Raw genomic sequence first — 21,554 nt, forward strand, 5'->3', positions numbered from 1 at the left:
CTAGAATAGGACAAAAAAACCCAACCCAGACTGCCTAGAATATTATTTTAATACACAAAGAAACCACAATTTAATTTATTAAGAGCATAGTGCCATGATAGCATTCTTATTACATACCTTCCCCAAAGGTGGCTGGATCAAGGAGAAGATGATGGCAACATTTTCAGAGAACTACATGTCATTGATAACACCACTTTTGCCAGGAGTAAGTATAAGCCAGTGCAGACAAGTCGTGACAGTATATGGTGGGTGAAAATCGCATCCTTGACATTACAGATGGATAGTTGACCTGAAAATCATGTTCTAAATACTCAGATCTGGACTCTATAATATCAGTTGTATTCTTCAGTATCAAGGGAACTTTTCTTAACACTGAAGGGTTAGCAAAGATGAGCCCATGTGCCCAATCTAGAAAAAAGCTAAATCATAGTTAAAGTTCATTGACATTATATGGAATTTAAGCATACAGTCCAACTGATTTTAACAGAATGCTTCAGTTTCTGTAGATCACACTTAAACGATTTTTTATTTTTTTCAGGGCAAGAAATAGAAATCAAGAAAAAAGAAATGGTAAAGCCTTACTCTTTTAAAAGCTTCAGACAAATCGCATTATATGAATCATACCATCTATGAATTTAAATAATGTTCAAGTAGTTTAGGTCTCCAAAGTATGGATGGAGTGGGGCAGGTGCTATTCCTCAGTGGTAGAACACAAGGTTTATGTGCACACATCCCAGGTTTAATATCTGGCTTCCCCATGAAGTCACATAGCAGAACTGGGAAAGTGCCCTGCTGCAGACTGTGGAGAGCTATGCCAGTCACAGCACTAAGCTAGATAGGCCAATGGCCTAACACGTATGAGGCAGCTTCAGCTGTTGTTGTTTCTCTCATGATGTTTTGCTTTGCTTTACTACAAATGCATTTCACCAGTGGGAAGCAGAAAAGTGGAAATATCAGAAAGGGAACACACTTCAGTTTTACAGCAAGGTCACCCGTGGCTTTATACGCCTTAGTCCAGATGGAACAGTTGATGCCCTTGGAGATAAGAAGGACAAATATGGTAATTTTTTGTTTATTCTTTGGTGGTGAAGGATGAATTGTTCATATTTTGTCAGAACCTCACATATTTCAAGGTTTTTTTTTAAAAAACCAACATTGTATATATCTAATGCAAAGTGTTGCATAACAGACTGTAGAACTGTATAGATATTTCTGCATCAGCATAATTCAGTGTCTGAAATTATATATGCCAGGATTCTACACTGCCTAGATATTATTTCTCTTGACTTGCAAGCCCTTCCCTGTGATTCTATATCTGTGTGTGTGTCAGGGGAGGATTGTTAGGGTTGCTCAATGATGATGGAATGGCACTGCTGCTTACACCTGCTGATGCATTGCAAAGAATGCACAGTACAGGAACTTGGCCTCTTACCTGCCCCGTACTGGTTCCCCAGTCACACTTCTCTGAAACATTGCAGTAACTCCAACAGTAAGTGGGAGAGATGTGGAGGGAGGAGCCCTTCTCCCCCCCTAGTAGAATTCTGAGGCCATGTGGGATTTCTTTTTTTTTTTTTAACAGCCATTCCTCACAGCTGTAGTGTGGCTGCAGGGAACACAAGCTGTAGTGTGGCTGTGGGGAACACAAGTCTGGGGAATGTTCCCAGCTCTTTAAAAACCTGCACATCTAGAGACACTGAACTGCTCTTGTAGGACTGGTGGCATAGTTCCCCAGGGGCCAGGGGCCAGAGTTTGGAGGCCAATCATGACCAGGCAGCGAAGAATAATCAGAGTCCAGTCCAAATGTCTGTGATTCCAGGAACCTGGCAAGCTAGTTCAACCCAGGGTCAAGAGGTCCAGATAACAAGCCCAAGCCCAGTCCTGGGTCAGGGGTTCCAGAAAATCCAAAAGTCAGGACCAATCCATTTATTCATTGCCACTTATTCCATTTCTAGCCCTCCCTCCCTGCGAACAGGCTCAGGGCGGGTTACATCAGGCATAAATACAGTTTAAAACCACAATAAAATCATACAATCATAATACAACTTAAAATTTACAGTTTGCAATCCCCAAGATGGTGGTCCTTATTCATAACATCCACCCCTGCTGATAATATACAGGGGGGAAGGAGGGGGCAACAGTCTAGCAGGTTGATTCATATGTGGGGCCAAGATGATAGTACAGCCTTCCCCCAACAGGAGATTGGTAGGGAGGCTTACCAGATAACACAGAATGGCCTCAACCATATGCCTGTCTTACAGGCCTGCTGAAAGGATAGAAGGTCTTGGCAGGCCCAGGTGTCCACAGACAGAAAGTTGGAGCCAGGATTGAAAAGGTCCTGGCTGAAAAGGTCCTGGCCCTGGTCAAAGTCAGTTGAAGATCCCTGGGGCCAGGGACCACCAGTAGGTATTTGTCGCTGACCCAGTCTCAACTGTAGGCTGTGTTTTCTGATCAGCTGCAGCTGGGTCAATTTGAGGGCTAATTGCAGGCAGCTCTTCGTCTGATGAATCGTCACTGAGCACAGACTGAGGCTGACTTAAGAAAACCATAGAGAAAACAATATGGTGGCTTATTGGTTGGAATATGCAGTAGAAACCGGGAGGGCCACTAGAAATACTTCTGCTTACTACTAGGTGTCACTTCTGAAGAGAGAGCACACGGATGTGTTCCCACAGGGAGAATCATGGGCTCTGTGCACATATGAAATCTATAGTGCTTTCCAAAGGGAAGATATGTGAGTTTCTCTTTCAGACAAAACAAAAACAATGGAAAAGCACTGCTGCATTTGTATATCTACTTTTGTCACGTGCAAAGTAAGCACATGAATACCTCAAGATAAATAGGAAGAAATTTATCCAAACATTCCACAATTCTTTGTTTTTTGAGACAAAGATTTCTATCTCAGGATAGCAGGATTCGGGTTCAGTGGCACCTTAAACACCAACTAGTTTTCCACGGCATAAACTTTCAACAGTCAAAGCTCCCTTCATCAGATATAAGGAGTGGAAGAAGGAAGGATTCTATAATTCTGGCAGAAGGTGGGAGGGGTATTGTAAATTAGAGTGTCAGGAAACTAGCTATAATACATGCTGTAATCAGTTTGATAGAGCATGGGTGTGAAGTGCAGAAAATTAGCATCTGTAATGCAAGAAAAATCCTATGTCCCAATTCAGTCCAGGGGGTCCATTGTTCCAAATTTGCAAATAAATTCAAATTCAGCAATCTCAAGTTATAATTTTCCTTTGAAGTTTCTGTGCTTCAGAACTGCTACTCTTAAATAAGTGATGGAATGTGCTGGCAGATTAAGATGTTCTCCCATTGGCAATGAATGTTGTGATTTTTGATATCAGATTTATGTCCAGTTATTCTTTTGTGAAAGAACTGGCTGTCCAATATAGATAGTTGAAGGGCATTGCTGACACTCAATGGCATACGTAACACTGAATAATGAACAACTGAATGAACCTGAGATGGTATAGCTGGTGCTGTCACGTTCAATGATTGTGATGTTGGGGTGAATATGGGAGCAGAATTGGCATCTTGATTTATTGCAGGCCCTGGTACCAGAGTTTTTTTTTCCATTGGGGAAGTGCATTGTTGTGAGTGAGGAGTTGAAATTGAATTTATTTGCAGGATTTTCCTCACATTATAGATGCTAATTTTCTGTACTCCTCACCCATGCTCTATCTACAACATATGTTATAGTTAGCTTTCTGGCACTCTAATTTACAGTACCCCTCCCACCTTCTGCCTAGATGATAAGGACTCCTTCCTTTTTTCTCTTCTGGTATCTGACAAAGGGAGCGGGAAAACTATTTGGTCTTTAAGGTGCTACTGAACTTGAATCCTGCTCTCCATGGCTACCCACCTATCTCAGGATAAAACCTCAGGGTGCATTTTATTTAATAATTTAATATAAGATAATTAGATAAAAATAGAACAAATACTATGAAGGAAGTAATAACTTTTTCTTGAATTCTTTAGGTCTTTTCGATTTGACTCTGAAGAAGGGAAATATATGTGTATTTAAATCTCATCCAATGTCGCATCTAGCCCTTGCTCTTGTTCATGGTTCTGTTGCTGGAATGGTATGAAATTACTTGAACTCCTCTTTTTCTTACAAATAGTTAAAGTGGTATCACACATATAATGTCAACTTAAACCATCTTCGAAGAAATAGATTAACTGCCTCTCTTTTTCCTAAATTGTTTTTGATTAGAGCTGTGAAATATTAAACATTTTTCTCAGCTGGGGATTTGACAGGATAAGAGAGAATATACTGTACCTTCACCTTTTTTTGGTTATTTTGTTTATACCTTCTCTTTTTAACTGACTATTCTCAGAAATGCCTTGAGAAAAGCCTTGAGAATTTGGTGTGTGCACCTCAAAAATTTAGTTGATCTAGATCCAGGTTTCAGGGAAACCAAAAAACATTTGGTATCCCTGAAACCTGAGTAAAATTCTCTAATCCACTTCGGCAAGAGGACCCCAAATTTATCTGATCATTATTCCTTAGGGGGAAAATATCTGCAGGACTGGAGGGGCATTTTTCAAGTAAATCCCACAACGTTTTCAGGGACCCTTCTCCTGGGCATTTATTAAACTATTCACAAGTTTAGGAACATTGGACTCTGGGATCCAATTCTATGGGCATCTGAAGAAGGAAACAATGAAGAGTGGGCCTCTGAAGAAGGTGCCCTCGCCCACTCTTCATTGTTTCCTTCAGTGGGAAAAAATTCCAAGCTGCCTCTCAAACAAGAACACACAGGGTCAAGGCAGCCATTGGCCAAAGGTACAGTTCCCAAGGCAAGCTGAACTAAGAGAAAGCCCAAGGGAACCAAACTGAAGCAAGGGAACCCTCCCTTCCCCCTCAAACCCAAGTGTACCCTGAACCTAGACACTCTCCATTGTTTCATGTGGTGGGAAAAAGTCCAAGCTGGCTCTCAAACAAAAATACATAGGGTCAAGGTATCCACTGGTCAGTAGTAGGCTGCAGCAGCCCTTCATCAGTGGCCATCCTGTTCCTGTTCCCTCCCACCCCTGCAATTAAGAAAGTTAACTTTATACACAAGAACAGACAGCAAACAGCCAGCTCTTAACAACAATGCAGTAAAGTACCTCCTATCACCAACTAATGAAAAGCAATTCATAAATAAGCTTGAAACTTAGAAAAGTGTCCCCTTTACCTAACCTCTCCCCAACTCAGCACAAGACCAGCCAATCCCCCCTTTCCACCCAAACTGAAAAAACCCTATTATTTATCATTTAATTTGGTTTTCAAAGATTTGATGAAGTAAAAAAGTAAATCCTAGTTTTAAAATAATTCACAAGTATACAGAGATATTTGAATGTGCATGCATATGCATTGCACACAAACACACTTTATGCATCTCTTCATATCTTTTGAATGAGTGTAAAATGTGAACCTGACGCACAATATTCACAGTCTTCCTGTCATCTGAAACATATTTGGTTATAATCACAGAGGTGAAACATGCGGTGATATTTGCATAATATCAGTAGATTGTTTCAGTTGCAGGCAATAATCATGGATAAAAAATAAAGGAGGTATCATGGCTTAGTGGTAGAGTATCTGCTTTGCACCCTGGCTTGGATACCCCAGGCAAGCCTAATCGTGTCTGATCTCAGAAGATAAGCAGGATTAGACTTTGGTTAGTAACTGGATGGGTGACCGACCAAGGAAGACCAGTGTTGTTATGCAGAGGCAGGCAATGGCAAACCACTTTTGTTAGTGTCTTGCCATGAAAATTCCAGCAGGAGTCGCCTTAAGTTGGCTACAACTTGACAGCACTCTCCACTCCCTCAGCTTTGCAAGTGGAAGTTCCCAGGTTCAAGCCACTGTATCTCCAGTTAAAAGAATCAGGTAATAGACAATGTGAAAGACCTCTGCATGAGAACTCGAAGATCCTCTACCAATCATAACAGACAATACTGGCCATAAAAGACCAATGATCTGATTCAGTAAAAGGCTGGTTTGTGTGAGGTATGTTTTCATTTCTCAGGACATTCACATATCCGCTGACTGAGTAAACATCACATTATGTGATTAGGTCCCACATGAAATGATTTTGCATATGAATACAACCAGTGGCACTTAATAGCAGAGCTCAATTGCAGAATAAGGCTACACAGCACTTGTGGAAAGGACTGAATACAACCACTATTTCATTAGCAGCAGTGCAGATGTCCGGAGGGTGGGATACATGCACATGCATCTTGTCTTGCCACCAGCGATGTGACCTGGCTTTGTGAGGTATTCTCCAGACACAGTGTACATACCTCTAAATAATTTCTGTACTCTCATTTAGCTAAAGCACATTGTACAGGAATGCAACATGATATGGGGGTCAGGCACTTTCTCTACCTAAACTACTTCACAGGATATGGATAAAATAAAGAGTAGTAGATAGGGACACTGCCTCGAACTCTTTGAAGAATGAGCAATTTACCATCTAATTAGACACTACATAAATATTTTGCACCATTGAAAGGTGTTACACAAAAACTAAGCTCAATAATATTGGTGCTTTCATTTGTATAGATTAGGAGATAGGGAAGGTTCAGACTGATCTTCCCACCTTGAAATATTCAGCTCCAGTTCCTTCAGGAGAAATTAGGATCAATCAGTGTTGTTATTTTTAAAAGTGTTGAAAGCACTTTTATATCACATGGAATTGTCCACATATTTCCAGATAGTAGAACCTCAATCCTTATTGTAATTCAGCAGCTGGATACTCCTATCACCAGCTCAAAGCCAACAGAAGGACATTTCCATAGAAGGCTGAGCTTTGCTGCCAATAACAATGTGCCACTGGCACTGCAGGGCAGTAAATAATAATGCCAAAGCAAAAAGCCTTGACCTGACATCTGTTGCAGTTTTCAGCATGTCCAGTAGTTTGTATGGCTGATTAGTCCCGTCTTGCTTTTATTAGGACAACGGCGACATCCACTGTGAGCTGCAGGTTCATCTTCAGCCAAATCGCTGCGCAGTTCTGGAATCTGTCCGGAATCTTGGGCAGACTGTTACATTCAATCTACAGGGCACAGTAGCTGATGATGCCACAGGTTATGCAGGCCTATCAAAGGAATTTGTTGTTCATGTCAAGGTAAGGCAGGAAAATGAAGACTATCAGGTGGTGTGTGCCATTAAGCTTTGGCAAGAATCAGGCAGGTTTTAAAAGATGAAAGGAAGATCTCCACCCACTAGGTGGAGCTAAAGACTGCAATTGCAGTTCCATAAAATAAATTGATATCAACCTTGTGAAAAATCCCCCTTGTATGCCTGTATTGTTCAGCTGAAGACACCCCCAAGTTTGAGGGGGTTGTGTTTAAATGTTTAAAAACTACTACATTTTGTTCTTAGGATTAGCTCAAACTTTTTTTCTACATGAGAATAATGCTTTTCCTACATGTTTTGTTTTTAAATCTCTGCTTGTGAAGTTGATATGTTTGTTTATTTTGTTACAAATACTCCCTATACCAGCTATCCGATCCATTTATTTATAGCAAAATAAATGAAGTATAAATGATGTGACTTTGTATGATGATTGATGGCGACTGAACTGTCAAGCATGAAGTCCCTGGTTTGAGTCTAGCCTCTGCCATAAACTTTGTTAAACAGGCCACTACCTTTCATTTGAAAGATGGGACAGCAAAGCTGACCTACTTTATAAGTTGGTTGTAAATTGTATGAGGTAATGGATGTTCAGAGCTTTGAATGATTTGAAAGTTATTGATAATGCTGCCATTTATTACTGCCTTTGTAGAAGATATTCAAGGAGAGGAGCTGGGGGTGTGTGCAATTCGGGTTTCTGAAACCCGAAAGAAAGGTTATCCTAAACGTTTTGGAAAACCCGAAACGTTTCGGGTTATCCGAAAGAAAATAACCCAAAACGTTTCAGGTTGTTTTGGTTTTTCAATGGGAAAATGCCTCCACCAATTCCACCTGGGGGAGGCTTGTCTTGCCAGGGGTGGCATTTTGCATGCAAAATGCCCCCCTACCCTCAGGGGCCCTTCTCCCACCCTTCCTCCCACCCCCCACCAAGGCACAGCCTGCTCCCACTTGGGGGGGGCATTTCATGGCCTCCCCAAGTAGGTGCTCTTTTCTCTACTACTTACAGCTGGGGGAGGCTTGTCTTGCCAGGGGTGGCATTCCAGCATTCCACCTCAGAAAAATAACACAACTCACTTAACATCAGAGAATCACAAAAACACAATTCCTGTCAAAAACACTTTATTTCTTGAACAGCTTTAGGATACACAGCAGGGGGGCACACCAAAGGGCATGGCAGCAGCATCTTACACAAAAATAACACAACTCACTTCACATCAGAGAATCACCCAAACACAATTGCTGTCAAAAACGGTGAAGTGGGTTGTATTATTTTGTGTAGTACACTGCCATCATGTCCTGTTGTGCCCTCCTACTGTGTAACCTAAAGCTGTTCAAGAAATAAAGTGTTTTTGACAGGAATTGTGTTTTTGTGATTCTCTGATGTTAAGTGAGTTGTGTTATTTTTGTGTAAGATACTGCTGCCATGCCCTTTGGTGTGCCCCCCTGCTGTGTAACCTAAAGCTGTTCAAGAAATAAAGTGTTTTTGACAGGAATTGTGCTTTGTGATTCTCTGATGTTAAGTGAGTTGTGTTATTTTTCTGTGTGGGGGACTGCTGGTGTAATGTGTCACAATGCTTTGCCTACTTGTACTTTGAAAGGGAGAAAATAACTTTTAAAAAACTTTATTTTGTGTTGTTCGTGTTTTATTCTTTGTTGTGCAGTTGGTTCCCATCATAGGGAACAATGGAGCATCTCTGTAGGTGGTGGGGGAATTTGAGGGAGGGTGTCTGTGGTTCAGGTGCTCTTTCACAGGGACCAGCTGGCACTCAGAAGTGTGCCCACCATTGTGGCACCCCTGGGCTGTGCAGAATTGCCCAGGGAAAGAGAGTTTAGAAGTTCCCAGCATAGGGAACAAAGGGAGAGGGCTGGCCTTTGCCAGCCTGTTCCTGGGGTTATGGGTGTGGGGCTGCTGGGGATGGATTTGGGTCTGTGAGGGGCTAATGTGGGGATTTGGGTCTGTGTGTGGCAGCTGGGGGGGAATTGGGTTTGTGTGGGGCTGTAGGAGGTGGACTTTGGGGGCTGAGAGCACCTACTTGGGGAGGCCAAGAAATGCCCCCCCAAGTGGGAGCAGGCTGAGCCTTGGTGGTGGGTGGGAGTAGAGGTGGGAGAAGGGCCCCTGAGGGTTGGGGGGCATTTTGCATGCAAAATGCCACCCCTGGCGAGACAAGCCTCCCCCAGCTGTAAGTAGTAGAGAAAAGAGCACCTACTTGGGGAGGCCATGAAATGCCCCCCCAAGTGGGAGCAGGCTGTGCCTTGGTGGGGGGTGGGAGGAAGGGTGGGAGAAGGGCCCCAGAGGGTTGGGGGGCATTGCATGCAAAATGCCTCCCCTGGCAAAGGAAGCCTGCCTCTTCATTTTTTCCCCATAGGAAATAATGAAGAAGAAGATGAGCAGCAGCAAGCTAACAATATGCTCACCCTTCCCTTTCTTATGCGAGGATAGGGGGACCTGGTTTGGATGCAAAGTCCAATCAGTCTGAAACTTGGGGGGTTGTTAGAGAGGGGTTAGAGGAAGGTCCCCACCAATTTTGGGATGACGGTGGGAAAATGCCTCCCCCAGACGTCCGGGAAGACGGAGGCATTTTCCCATTGAAAAAGCCGAAAGAAAGCCGAAACAAGCAGAAAGAAACCCGAAAGCCGAAACGGCTAGCCGTTTCGGCTTTTGCCTGTATCCGAAACCCGAAACAAGAATAACGAAACAGTGTGCCTTTGCACACCCAGCTGGGGACGAGCCACGGGGCAGCCGCTTAACACGCAGGCTTAACATTTAATGCCTGGCATCTCCAGTCAGGATCAGGTTGTTGGCAGAGTTTCCAGATCTCCCACTTTGGCAGGAAATCTCCAGCTGGCAACCCCATTGCCTACTGCCATTCTGTTAGCCAGTGGAGAAAAAATAAGCTTAAAAATTGTCATTGGCACAATATTACATTGTTTCTGGGGAAAACCAGGAAAACCTAGGAATGCCTCTGTAGGAATTGCTACAAACTCTATGGTTTTCCTTAGAAGTGATGTAATGCCACTGTACTGATGGCCACCCCCATGTCCTCACCCCCCCCAACTCCTTCTGGTTGCCAGCTGCTAGCTGGCAGCCTTATTTGTAGGTGATGTGAAAGATCTCTATCTGAGACCTGCTTCCAGTCAGAGTAGACAATATATATATAATATGCAATCTGGCTCTCAGTGACAAGTCACTGTGTAAAGAAAGGAGAACCCACCACTAAATTTTTCAGATATATGCAGTGTTGATTCTGGGTTTTTTTTTCATAATATATGCAACATTATTTCTTATCATACATATATAGAACACTTCAATTGTATATAGTTCCTTAGCATACATAAGTCTGTCACACATGTCACTAAGAATGAATTGTCAGGGCAGGGCAGGGCTGCAGCTGGGCCGGCCCTGACATCAGAGGGGCACCAGGGATACTGCAGGACCCTGCTCTGTGGAAGGAGGGGCGGTATACATCACCCAGACTCCCTCTCAGTCCACTCGCTGGCCTGCTCAACCTGGCCTGCTTACCCTCTGCGTCCTCCATCATCTCCTTCTCCCAGAACTCTCCTCCAAGCCTCCACTCTCGCACTGCTCTCACTCCACACCATCACTCCTTACTCACACCCACCACCTCAGAGCTCGTCCTAGCCACCTTATATAGGGTTTCCTTTCCCCGCCCCGCCCTCCTTCTAGGCTTGTTCCCTCTCCTGACTTGGCCCAGCTGTGCCTTCCCTCAGGTGTTTCCCTCCTACCACTAATCCCTTCTTGGCTTCCTTGCCTTGCTGGCAGGGTGGGGTTGAATGCGAGCCATCCCCAGCTGAGGTCTCCTTGGCCTTGCTCATGAGGAGCTGCCCCAGCTGGCTTCTGTGCTGCTGAGCATGCCTGGCCTTGCTCGCAAGGAGCTGCCCCAGCCGGCTTCTGTGCTGCTGAGCATGCCTGGCCTTACTTGCGAGGAGCTGCCCTGGCCAGCTTCTGGGCTGCCTGCTCATTGATGCCGGGCGGGGCTGCCCATCTCCTCCCCCAGAATGCCTGTGGCAGCTCCACCTGGAGGGGCTTGGCTCCTAGCACCTCCTGAGCCAGGCTGCTGTCCTCTAGCCAGGGTGTGGCTCTGGGCTGTAGTGGCTGCTTCTTGTCCTTGGCAGGTAAGGGCTCTGTTTGGGCTGTTGCTGGGTCCCTGTTCTCCCTGCCTTGGCCCTTTGCCTCTGTCCTGCTTAGCCCCCTCTCTTCCCCCTGGAGGGTGGGGCTGGCTGGTCTCCCCCTAGCCCTCTGAGGCTTGGGCCTTTCGCCTCTTCCCCCTGGAGTGGGCAGGTTCTGGACCTGGTTGCTGGCTGGGGTGGTAGGGCCACTGCCTCCCGGTTGCCTCCCACTGCTCCCTCCTGGCAAGTCTGGGGGCTGGGACCCAGACCCCGGACACGAATTGTCCAAAGACATCTTTTAAATCTATAACTGAGGTGGGATTTGAACCCAGTTCTACCAATATCAGTGCTATTTGGAGGCTTGCACTGCATCTGTAGCATTCTCTGTTTTATTTTCTCTTGTTGTATAAATCTACAAGGTAAGTAACATTAAAAACTGCCATTTTTGATGAGTTTAAACTCATTTTTGATGAGTTTAAAGAACCACACTGGATTTGTTACTCATCTGTATCTAGTCAGAAATTATGAACTTATATGGCTTAAGTGAGGGAAGGTTTCTCATTCATCTGAGCTATCTTGATGGAAATGTATATATGGCCTGTCAGGTAAAAAACTGATAAACTGTAAACTAATGTGGTGAACAAGAATTGCCTGATTACTGCATTAGAGTGGGCAATATGAAAGGCATGTTATTTACAGCTGTTCTCTTTCCCAACTTCCAGGGAGTGTTTCACAACAGTGCCATAATTTTGCTCACTACCAGCCACTGCCAGTCTCTTTGCCTAAGGCCTGATGGGAGCTGCAGTGGAGCAGGAAATCGATCTGATGGCTCTTACTGGAGAGTGCATAAAATCAGCTCTGAGGTCTGCATGTTTGAAAGTGTAAAAAACCCACAAATGTATCTGAGGATCAAGGATGGCCAGTGTAACGGAAGAGTAAGCAGTTTTTGTTCACACTTTTCTGAAAATGTGGAAGTAATTTGCCATGGGAAGAAAACAATTCTAAAGCATGTAACATGAAGTAAACTAGCTAGGACTTGATGGTGCACTGGTTTTTGTTTCCCAGTGATATTCTAAAGCTTGTGTAATATAGGAACTAAGTTAAGTATTTCAAATATTGATGCTCATGCTTGTAAAAACAAAATTGAACCTATCAAATAAATACCCACCTTGTAGGCTGACAGTTAACAGTGATTTCCTTGGTAATAACTTTAAATTTGGATTTGGGTCTACTGCCAATTGGTGATTAAAACTGGTTTATTTACCTACAATAATCTGGGCACACTAACACAAAAATATAAGTACTTTATAGGAATAAGAACTGATTTATTTATATTTGTGTCTTACTTTTAGACTAAAAACTCAGAGGCTAACAACATGGAAATAAAAGCAGTAATTACAATTTTGTAATAATAAAAGCAGTAATTACAAACATGGATATAAAAAAACACTAAAATTTACCATAACAAACACACCCTTGCACAAACCAAGAATAGAAAGATTCAGTATTGAGTGTCTACAGAAAGCACTGTGGACTAGCTAGACCTTTCAAGCTTTGCTGAAGGCCAAGAGGGACAGGTCATGGCATATTTCTTCAGGAAAGCTGGTCTATTATTGGGTGTGCTAGCATTTATGCCCAGTCCCACCTGGAAGAAGCAGTTTGAATAATGTCAAGGATTTTATCAGTGTTATTTTGGGTCCATTACTGGGGGCAGTTACAGAAAAAACTTGGCCTCTTACCAAGGCCAACTATAGAGTCTTGAGAATAAGTAGTGGTCAGGAGAGAGTTTTGTGTGTACACATGAGAATGCCAAGGGATACATTTGAGTATCTATAACACATTTGGCCAAATGGGTTCTGGCCCACAAAAGCTTATGCTGGAACAAAAATGTGTTTGTCTTGAAGAAACAACAAGACCTCTTTTTGCTTTGATGCAACAGACAACATGGCTTTGGAATTTGTTTCCATTATAATGCTCTACCACAACAGTAATATGATAAGTTACAGGATAACAGCAACTCACTATCAGTTAAATTTTATTCTTGGAAACACATAAGCAACCTCTTATTATGAAGATTCCACCAGCTTCTATAAAAATGTAATCCTTAGAAGTCTACTCCATATTTTGTAGTAATTTTACAACCCCTTTTTCTTATGGCTCCTCTCCCCACTAGATGACCTTGGTTAAACAGCCATAAGAGATTCTGGCAGGCCTTCTTAATTGTTTTCTTTTATAGAGAGTGGTTTTAATAAAAACATGCATCGGGGTGGGTTTTTCCCCCATTTTTTAAAAAGATCATTGTATATTCCTGATTCTCTGTGGTACTTATTGGTAATAGCTGACATTTTATTTACATTATTTATTTACTTGTATTTGGGAGCCAAAATGTTTCAAGACAGTGCTTCCAAGCTCCGTAATCTATCATGGTGTGAGCTCTCAGTTCAGTTATAGTTTTGAAAGAGGTTTTTCTATGCATTGGAGAGCTTAAAAAAAGCTTCTGACTCAGAACAAACATGCTTGCAATTCCATAAAGCCTTTTCTGATGCTTTAACATATCCAAGAAATACATCATTTTACAATAGCTAATTTTAAAATAACTAATATAAGTGTCACTTAATTTGCAAGAATATTTGCCGAACCAGACAGAATGAAGAGGCAAACACAAGTGTTGGGAACTAATGGGCCATTTTATTTTGGCAACAACATAACGTTTAACAAAATATGGTAAGGGCCTAACTAGTGGTACAGGTCAAGCCCTGGGGTCACCCCTGGATTGGGTGAGCCCCGCTATCCCAGGCACGAGTCATCTAATGTGCATGACTGGGACCTAGCCAGCCAGGTGAATGGAACCCCCAACAATCCTATAGCACCCCAGCTGTCAACCATGAGGGTTTTACTTGTACAGGGGATCCTATGCAGCTGTCTGCCCTCTCAGCTGACAGCTATCAAACCATACCAGCGATCCTGAAAAACCTCGATTCCCCCTCAAATGGGGATGTGCCAAGGGTGCTCACTGGCCTGCTCATTTCTCCCAAACCCTATCCTGCATGAGGCAAACTGCTGAGGAGGGATGGGCAGAACCACCTTTTAAGCACTTGGCTCCACCCCCTCCCCAGATCCCTGGATGTCCGGGAAGAGCTGCTGCAGCTCTTGCTCTGCTGGGGAGGCAAAAGGCGGCCACCAGCCCAAAGCAGTTATGCTGCTGGCCAGGAAGGCTGAATTCTTTGCTGAATTAGAGATTGGAAATATTAAGTTATACTCCTCACAAAATCTTTAAAACTAGGAAATTTGGCTATAAAATAGGTTATTTTTTTTCCCTAAAGCCCTTCAACACATTCCATATGACCCTTTTATTCAGGACACCTGATACATCTATTAAACACAAGCTCCTCCACTACTAGGACAAGAGTACAGTTGAGATTTTCATGGCTTCACAGCACAGGCAAACACTTCTCACAACCACCACTACTGGCAATAGCTGGAGAAAAGCTTGGCTCATTCTTGGATTTTAGTGGTTCTTGAGTCGACTCCTGGTTGTTGACCTCTTAAGACCATTCCAGCTGGCATATATTTTGCTGCAGCCACCTCCTGCAGGCCTCTCCAGACTCTTACCTGCCCACCATTCTTTCAGTTGCCTTTCCCAGTAAACAATGGAGATGCGACCTTACTGCCTCTGGACATAAAGTCAGGTAGGTAGGTAGGTAGTTTGGAAGATGCGCCACAAAAAAATAAGACAGCAGCTTTTTGATAAACTGATAAAAACAGTCTCCAATCCATTTCTAGTCACAGACAATTACAGCTTGTGGACTTGGATAGGACTGATCCAGCTGTATCCAGGATGCAAACTCCTTCCCTTAAGTACTAAAGAATTATAAAAAATATAGTTAATGATTTTAAAATAAGAAAGTGTTGGGACATTCTGTTGCTGTTCATGCTAATAATCTACTTATTTACAGGGCACAGGAGATGTAGACTGTCATTTTAAAGTGGAGAAGAATTTAGAAAGTGGGGCAATAAGCCTAGAATCTGCACGAAACAGAGGAATATATGTTGGCCTTTTGCCAGATGGTCAGACCAGGCCTGTTGTTCATACTGGAGAAAGCAGCATTTTGTTTTACCCACAAGTTCTCAAATGTATGTAACATTTAAATGATGCACGTTTTATTTGAATGATCACTATTTTCAGTCTTTCTCTGAAGGTTTTAAAAAGTATTGCTAAACTAAGGATAAAAACAATTCTAGGGACTATTTTTTGAAGATTTTTTCTGTATTATGTTACAATATCTAATAGATGACATCTTTGTAAACTAATAATTCCGTGACAATACCCCATTTCACGAGCTAAGAAGTTGAGTGTTGCCATATTTGTAAACAATATGAATAAAAACAACCACAACAGCAGATACCTGGGACACAAATCAGAAGATCAGTGCAAAGCACTGACTGATCTCATCCATGATGTAGCAAGCTATGGACCCTCAATGGCTTTACCATGGCCCATGAAGGACTAAGTGTTTGCAGCTGTATTGTTAGTATTACAAAAATAAAACATGGCATAGTTATGGATTAACAGATTGTTTCAAAACAGAGTCATTTTGATAAGATTATCCTTTTCCTATTTACAGTCTTTAAGGCCGCAATCCTAAGGACATGTATATCTTAAACATAAACATCCTAGCATGTGGTTCAGACAATGAAGAAAGCCCATTGTCAGGGCTATAATATATGATATGTCCAACATATATTGGGCCATGGGTGCATTGCCATAGATAATGCCCAAACATCACTAAAACATACATTTTAAGGTTATGATGACTAGAGATGGGCACGAACAGCAATACAGAAAAAAAAGCCACGAACAGCCCAATCTGTTGTTCACGAACAAGCTGTTCATGAACGTCCATTCTAAATGAACAGGAGGTCGTTGCAAGCCTCATTTGTTGCTGTTCGTCAAGCCAGACAGTCTGGCACCTGCAATCAATTCCCTTGGCAACATAGGCAAGGATTGTCTGAACTCTGTCTGAACTCCTGCTGTTGCCCTGGAAACCCCAATCTAAGACCAATTTAGCTTGATAGGCAGGTCTTCCTTTCAAATGTGGAGCTCCAAATTTGTTACAAGGGAGCAAAGAGCAGGGGGGAGGGAGGCTCCCAGCTCTGGCTTTGCAGACAGTGGAGAGGGAGAGACACAGCTGCTGTTGGCATTTTGATAGAGAGAGTGCATTGGAGCTTGAATTTTCTTTGTGTGTGGTGGGATATGGATCTACCACTTCAAGTTCCAGGGCTGCTGCCAGACTCTGGGACCAATCTATTTTTTATTATTGGTACCTTTCCTGCTGCCTGCTCAGGTAGGGTTTCTGGGAGTGGTGCAGTAGGGATCTTGAACAAACTTGGATGATGGCTAGAGGAGAGCCTGCTGGCACCTACCAACAGCCAACCATGAACATGTTCATGGTTGTTCGTGAGTCCCTGTTCATGGATGTCAATGAACAATGAACATCATGTTCAGGTTTTTTTCTGTTCGTGCCCATCTCTAGTTATGACACTGAACCTTTGCGTAACCAACACCAACTGGAAAGTCTTGCATTATCTTAGATGATATCCTGGCCTTGGACAAACCTCAACAGAAAAGAAACTTCCAAGGGGAAGGGGCACTGAAGGCTCAAATGCATAGTCCACCCAACACATGTTTGGTCATGGGTGTATGACTGAATTTGCAGTCAGAAGTGCATTGGAGTAACTCAGATCCAGCAGTACTCATTCATTTGGTGCTGTAAGGGAGCATTGTGAGGGCAGGAAACTTAGACAGTCCTTGCAGTGCTCTCTCACAGCTCCAAGTGAATGAGCACTTGCTGTTTAAGATAAGTTTCCCTGATATATGTCCAAGTTCACTCATGCACCTGTGACTTGTCGGGCATATTGTGTATTAGAACCCTCAGTAACCCATGGTTGGAAGCTTCTTTTCTCTTGAGGTATGCTGAAGGCTATGTTTAGGCATCATCTAAGGCAATGAAAAACTTTTCAGTTTGAGCTGAATAAGTAAAAGTTTGGTGTCATAACAATAAAATATATATTTGAAAAAGTTCCTTTGATCATAATATCGTTACAGATTCCTGAACATTATCATTCTAAACAAATAAATACATGAAATGGAACACTGAGTTGCAGAACCATTTCATATCTTAGCTGAGTGGCAGATGTTCACTGAGCCATTGTAAGAAACCATGAGAGGTGGGAAACCTTGAAAAATGGGAAAGGTACAACTTCATGTTAAAAGAAGAGAAAACTGCCAATAAGTTCAACTGAAGGACTACAATTATTTTTCTACTAATGAAGAAGTATTTTAACTACATCGGCCATCATTGAAATCATTCAAAAAGGCTTTTTACTCAGATTGGAGGGAAGCATTATAGGGAGGGGTCTCAAATGCTTCGCTAATGAGTTAGGGACCCTAGACTTCACCACTACGTTGCCTTGCATATTATCTATTGCTCGAATACGTACTCTTATACTACCTGTACTTCATGTTTATCTAATATCAGTCCTAGAATTGATTATGCTCTGTTTCAGCAGTTCTTCAACTCTGTACTGGATCCTTGCTAATGCTATGTCTTTGTAAAATCCTATGACATTGTTGTGGAAATATCCTTTACACTGTGTAGAAATGTCCTTGTTGCTGTATGGAAATGTTCCCGGTACTGATTGTACTAATCTCACGCGAATCCGCCTTGAGTCTCAGTGAGAAAGGCAGACTATAAATGACATTAAATAAATAAATAAATAATAGGCCCAAGCATCAAGTGAACTTCTAGGTTGCTGCCCTGAATTGATGCTAATGGAATGTGTACAGAAGCAGCATTCAAGGGACTATTTCCATATTCAGGTTTATTTGAAGGAGGCTTCAGTCAAAGCTTTTTTGAATAAGAAGAGCTTGCAGGTATAGAGAGAAATAATGGAGGAATGTTCCTCAGGGATAAGCCATTTGGTGTGTACATAAATGATATTACTTGGGTTTTCAAAGCCCTAATCAAAATTTATTACTATGCCATTTTGTGTCAGGAGGTGAATGAATGTTAAAGAATGATGAGCTTCTAGGAGAGAAAGTCAATTATGTGCACCTTTACAATTCACATGGGGAAAATGTCCGTCATTATGTTGCAAGGCCTATTAGATTCTTAAAAGTACAGGAAGTTTCTGGATGCATTAAAAAGATGGGATTTAATATTTCTTTTAATTAAACTGAAGTTGGTAGAGAAAAGCCTATGGGAACATCTGCAACTCCTGCCCAACAGGAAGAAGGAATCAGAGAATATAAACAACTCCAAGCAGGAAAGCAGAATCTAGTGAGCCCTGGTCAAACAGATTCTTTTATCTCAAGTAAGTATAAGTGTGCTTCTACAGTTCAATGCTGGTTTTGTTCTTGCCTCAGTTTCACAACTTGATGGTATCTGCCTGACCTGCCACCAAGTTTCTCCCTATTTATACCTCACAAGTAAGTTGGGGATGGAAAGCTCATATAAAACCTAAGGCACCTGAAAAATTAAATCCATTGGATTATCAAACCATTAGTATCATAGTAGGGGACTGTGATGATGACAGGTGTAAAATGCCACAAATCACACCCAGAAGTCCTAGTATACCTGGGAAGAAGGCTCTTTCCTTAGAAAGAGAAGTTAATAAAATGTTCAAATGGCCAATTAAGTGGAGGGGAGTTTCCTGTCTGGAGATAGTTTCAGGTGGGTAGCCGTCAAAGAACAAGGCCTGGGACCAATAGCACCTTAAAGACCAACTAGATTTCCAAGGTATGAGCTTTTGAGAGTCAAAGCTCCCTTCATCAGATACAGGTATCTGACAAAGGGAGCTTTGACTAGAAATCTTGTTGGTCTTTAAGGTGCTATTGGACTGGGATCTTGCTCTGTCAGGAGATAACTATTTGCCCCAACTGCCAGGAAGGGCAGGATAGGTAGCTATTTTGATAATTTATGCTAGGCAATAAAGCTGGGGACATGTACTCCAACATAATTGGAGAAAGGCCTGTTCAAGTTCCCATGAAGACATCAAACTTCAGGAATGAGTGGGAGAAAATCCACCCATCAGTAGAATAAGGGTTAAAAGATATGGATCTGTTCGTGTTGTTCAAGCTGGACCAAGAATGAGAAAGGGGTTAGAGGGGCATCTGCCTCTATTTCCTAAGTTTTCTGCAATTTGTACCCATCTAACTCAGGGGATGCTAAGCTAACATCTGTACTCTAAAGTTAGCTTAGAGTGTTTTATTTTCTTAGTTCTGCAATAACCATTAGTGCTGTGATATCCCTTTCCTTATGTTTGTGTGCTCTATAATATATTATGGGTTATAGTGAATGGAGATCTTTCTCTGTGTAAAAAATCAGACCATTCAAAAGATCCTCCCTATATTCCTAACCATTTAATTCATGCCAACACTATAGACTCCTGGACTGGGTAGGCTGAGAACAAGCAAGGAGAAAAGGGAGTAGCAGCCGAGGGCCTCATCACTCCACACCAAGCCTCACTAGTGCCCCAGGTCACTGGAAAAATAGCAGGTTGAAGTAAGTCTGGGTGGTGGCAGAAGCCAAAGGACAGTGATTCAGTTGGGGTGGGGGAGGAAGGACTGCACTTACAGACAGACAGACAGACACACACACACACACGCACCCACAGATCCTTCTGTTAGCGAGGGACAGTATTTATTTAATGGTGAATAATACAGTTTGGATGTTTTCTCAACTGGAAGCATAGCTTTCAAGAATATTATTATACATACTTAATTTCTTCATCATTTTGCTGTGCATTAAACTTTATTTGTGCTTCTTCTATACACAGCCACATTCAAATTATTGTAGAGATTTGCTTTTCTGTTGATGTTTCTCTTGACTCAGGGAAATAATAGTCCTGTGAATGAGCCCTGAGTCAAGCCATTGTGTCACTTTAGATTACTTGCACAACTAAAATATGCTGGTATTTTCTTGCCAATTGCACTGCCCTTTCAATTATATCTTTCTCTTTTAATTTAGCCCATTCTTAATGTTGATTATGGTGTTATCTACTCCAGCAATAAATGGCACAGTATAAGAAATAGAATATGTCATATTTAAAATGCTGGAAGCTGGCTTTCAAGTTGCTCTTTTCAGGTACATCTGCTTGAATACAAAAATGAAAGATTATATATAGATAGATAGATACACACACACACACAGGTTGATGATGTAAATTTGATAGAGGAGTGTTCTTGGGAACAATGGAGCACAAAGGTCTAATCTTGCTCTGTATTAATTAAATTACAAACCATCTGTTCACAAGTAACAAGATAGTGAAAAATTTCCCCAGGAAGCAGCAAGTAATTTCATCCAAGAAATATAAAGCAACAAGATTGCAAGGCTTCTACTGCAATAAGATCTCTCTCCTGTACATCACACACATTTTTGATCTGGGTTCATTATAGCCAGAGACAAGAGGCAAAAAGATTTTACAAAATAGCCTGATTTCCCATCTATTTAGCCTTTAGAATTTCTTTTTTTGTCATGGTGGATTTGCATCCTGATCCCCTGAAGTGTGACTAATCTAGGTTAACAATCAAATCCAGCTTGCAGAGTAGACATTTTTAGCCTGTGGGAAACAAATGTCACTGGTTTACATGTCTTCAAAAGCTATTTATAGTGAAGAACTTGCAGAGCAGTATTTGTTGAGGGATTTTCTGATGAAAGTCCATAATCATGCCGGACCTAAGCATTATCCATAGTTTGGTCACATTGCCTGAGTGATTCACATGGGGAAGAAGGTAGTGCTTCCGTCCTTTCCCTCCAGTTTCTTTAGTTTGCTCTCTGAATATACATGTCATTGATCAAGCTGGTATGAATCAGACAGTGTTAAAGATATGTTGATTTTGTTCCAAATCTACTGGGCAGCTTGCTCATTAAGTATAGCTCCAAATTAAAATCCAAATTAAATATATTACATTCTAAACATTACACCACGTATCTTGAGTGGCATCTCTATTTTGGAGCTGGAGGGTGTCTGGAGCCTGAAACTGATGGGTGCTCCGATGCCAGTCCTACAACCACCACAAAGGCAGTGCAGGATTGCAGGTCCACACACAGTAGCTTGCCAGATACAAGAAAGGGATGCAGTGCTTACCTACAGCTCCAGAATAAAGGCCAGTGGTTGATGCAGCTGTGGGGCTGAGCTTCCTTAGGACTGCAGAATCAGGTGGTGGCCTGGGAAGGCTGTGGCTTTAAGCACTGGCAGGCCAGAAAGCAACGCTTTGCCTCTGTGGCCCAAC

The 21,554-nt window shown here is 42.3% G+C and overlaps 1 protein-coding gene across 2 annotated transcripts in view; it reads left to right on the forward strand.

Moving 5' to 3' along the window:
• RP1 (RP1 axonemal microtubule associated) overlaps nucleotides 1–21,554 on the forward strand; it is a 302,837-nt gene that overhangs the window by 86,355 nt on the left and 194,928 nt on the right. For both annotated transcript variants that reach the window (XM_054985404.1, XM_054985406.1), the window contains exons 10-17: nucleotides 129–205; nucleotides 539–570; nucleotides 931–1,060; nucleotides 3,982–4,085; nucleotides 6,951–7,124; nucleotides 11,983–12,195; nucleotides 15,217–15,394; nucleotides 18,503–18,634. In XM_054985404.1, the coding sequence (XP_054841379.1) occupies nucleotides 129–205; nucleotides 539–570; nucleotides 931–1,060; nucleotides 3,982–4,085; nucleotides 6,951–7,124; nucleotides 11,983–12,195; nucleotides 15,217–15,394; nucleotides 18,503–18,634 (1,040 nt within the window). The remainder of the gene's footprint in view (nucleotides 1–128; nucleotides 206–538; nucleotides 571–930; nucleotides 1,061–3,981; nucleotides 4,086–6,950; nucleotides 7,125–11,982; nucleotides 12,196–15,216; nucleotides 15,395–18,502; nucleotides 18,635–21,554) is intronic.

Source organism: Eublepharis macularius, chromosome 7 (genome assembly GCF_028583425.1).
Source record: "Eublepharis macularius isolate TG4126 chromosome 7, MPM_Emac_v1.0, whole genome shotgun sequence".
Classification (NCBI taxonomy): Eukaryota; Metazoa; Chordata; class Lepidosauria; order Squamata; family Eublepharidae; genus Eublepharis; species Eublepharis macularius.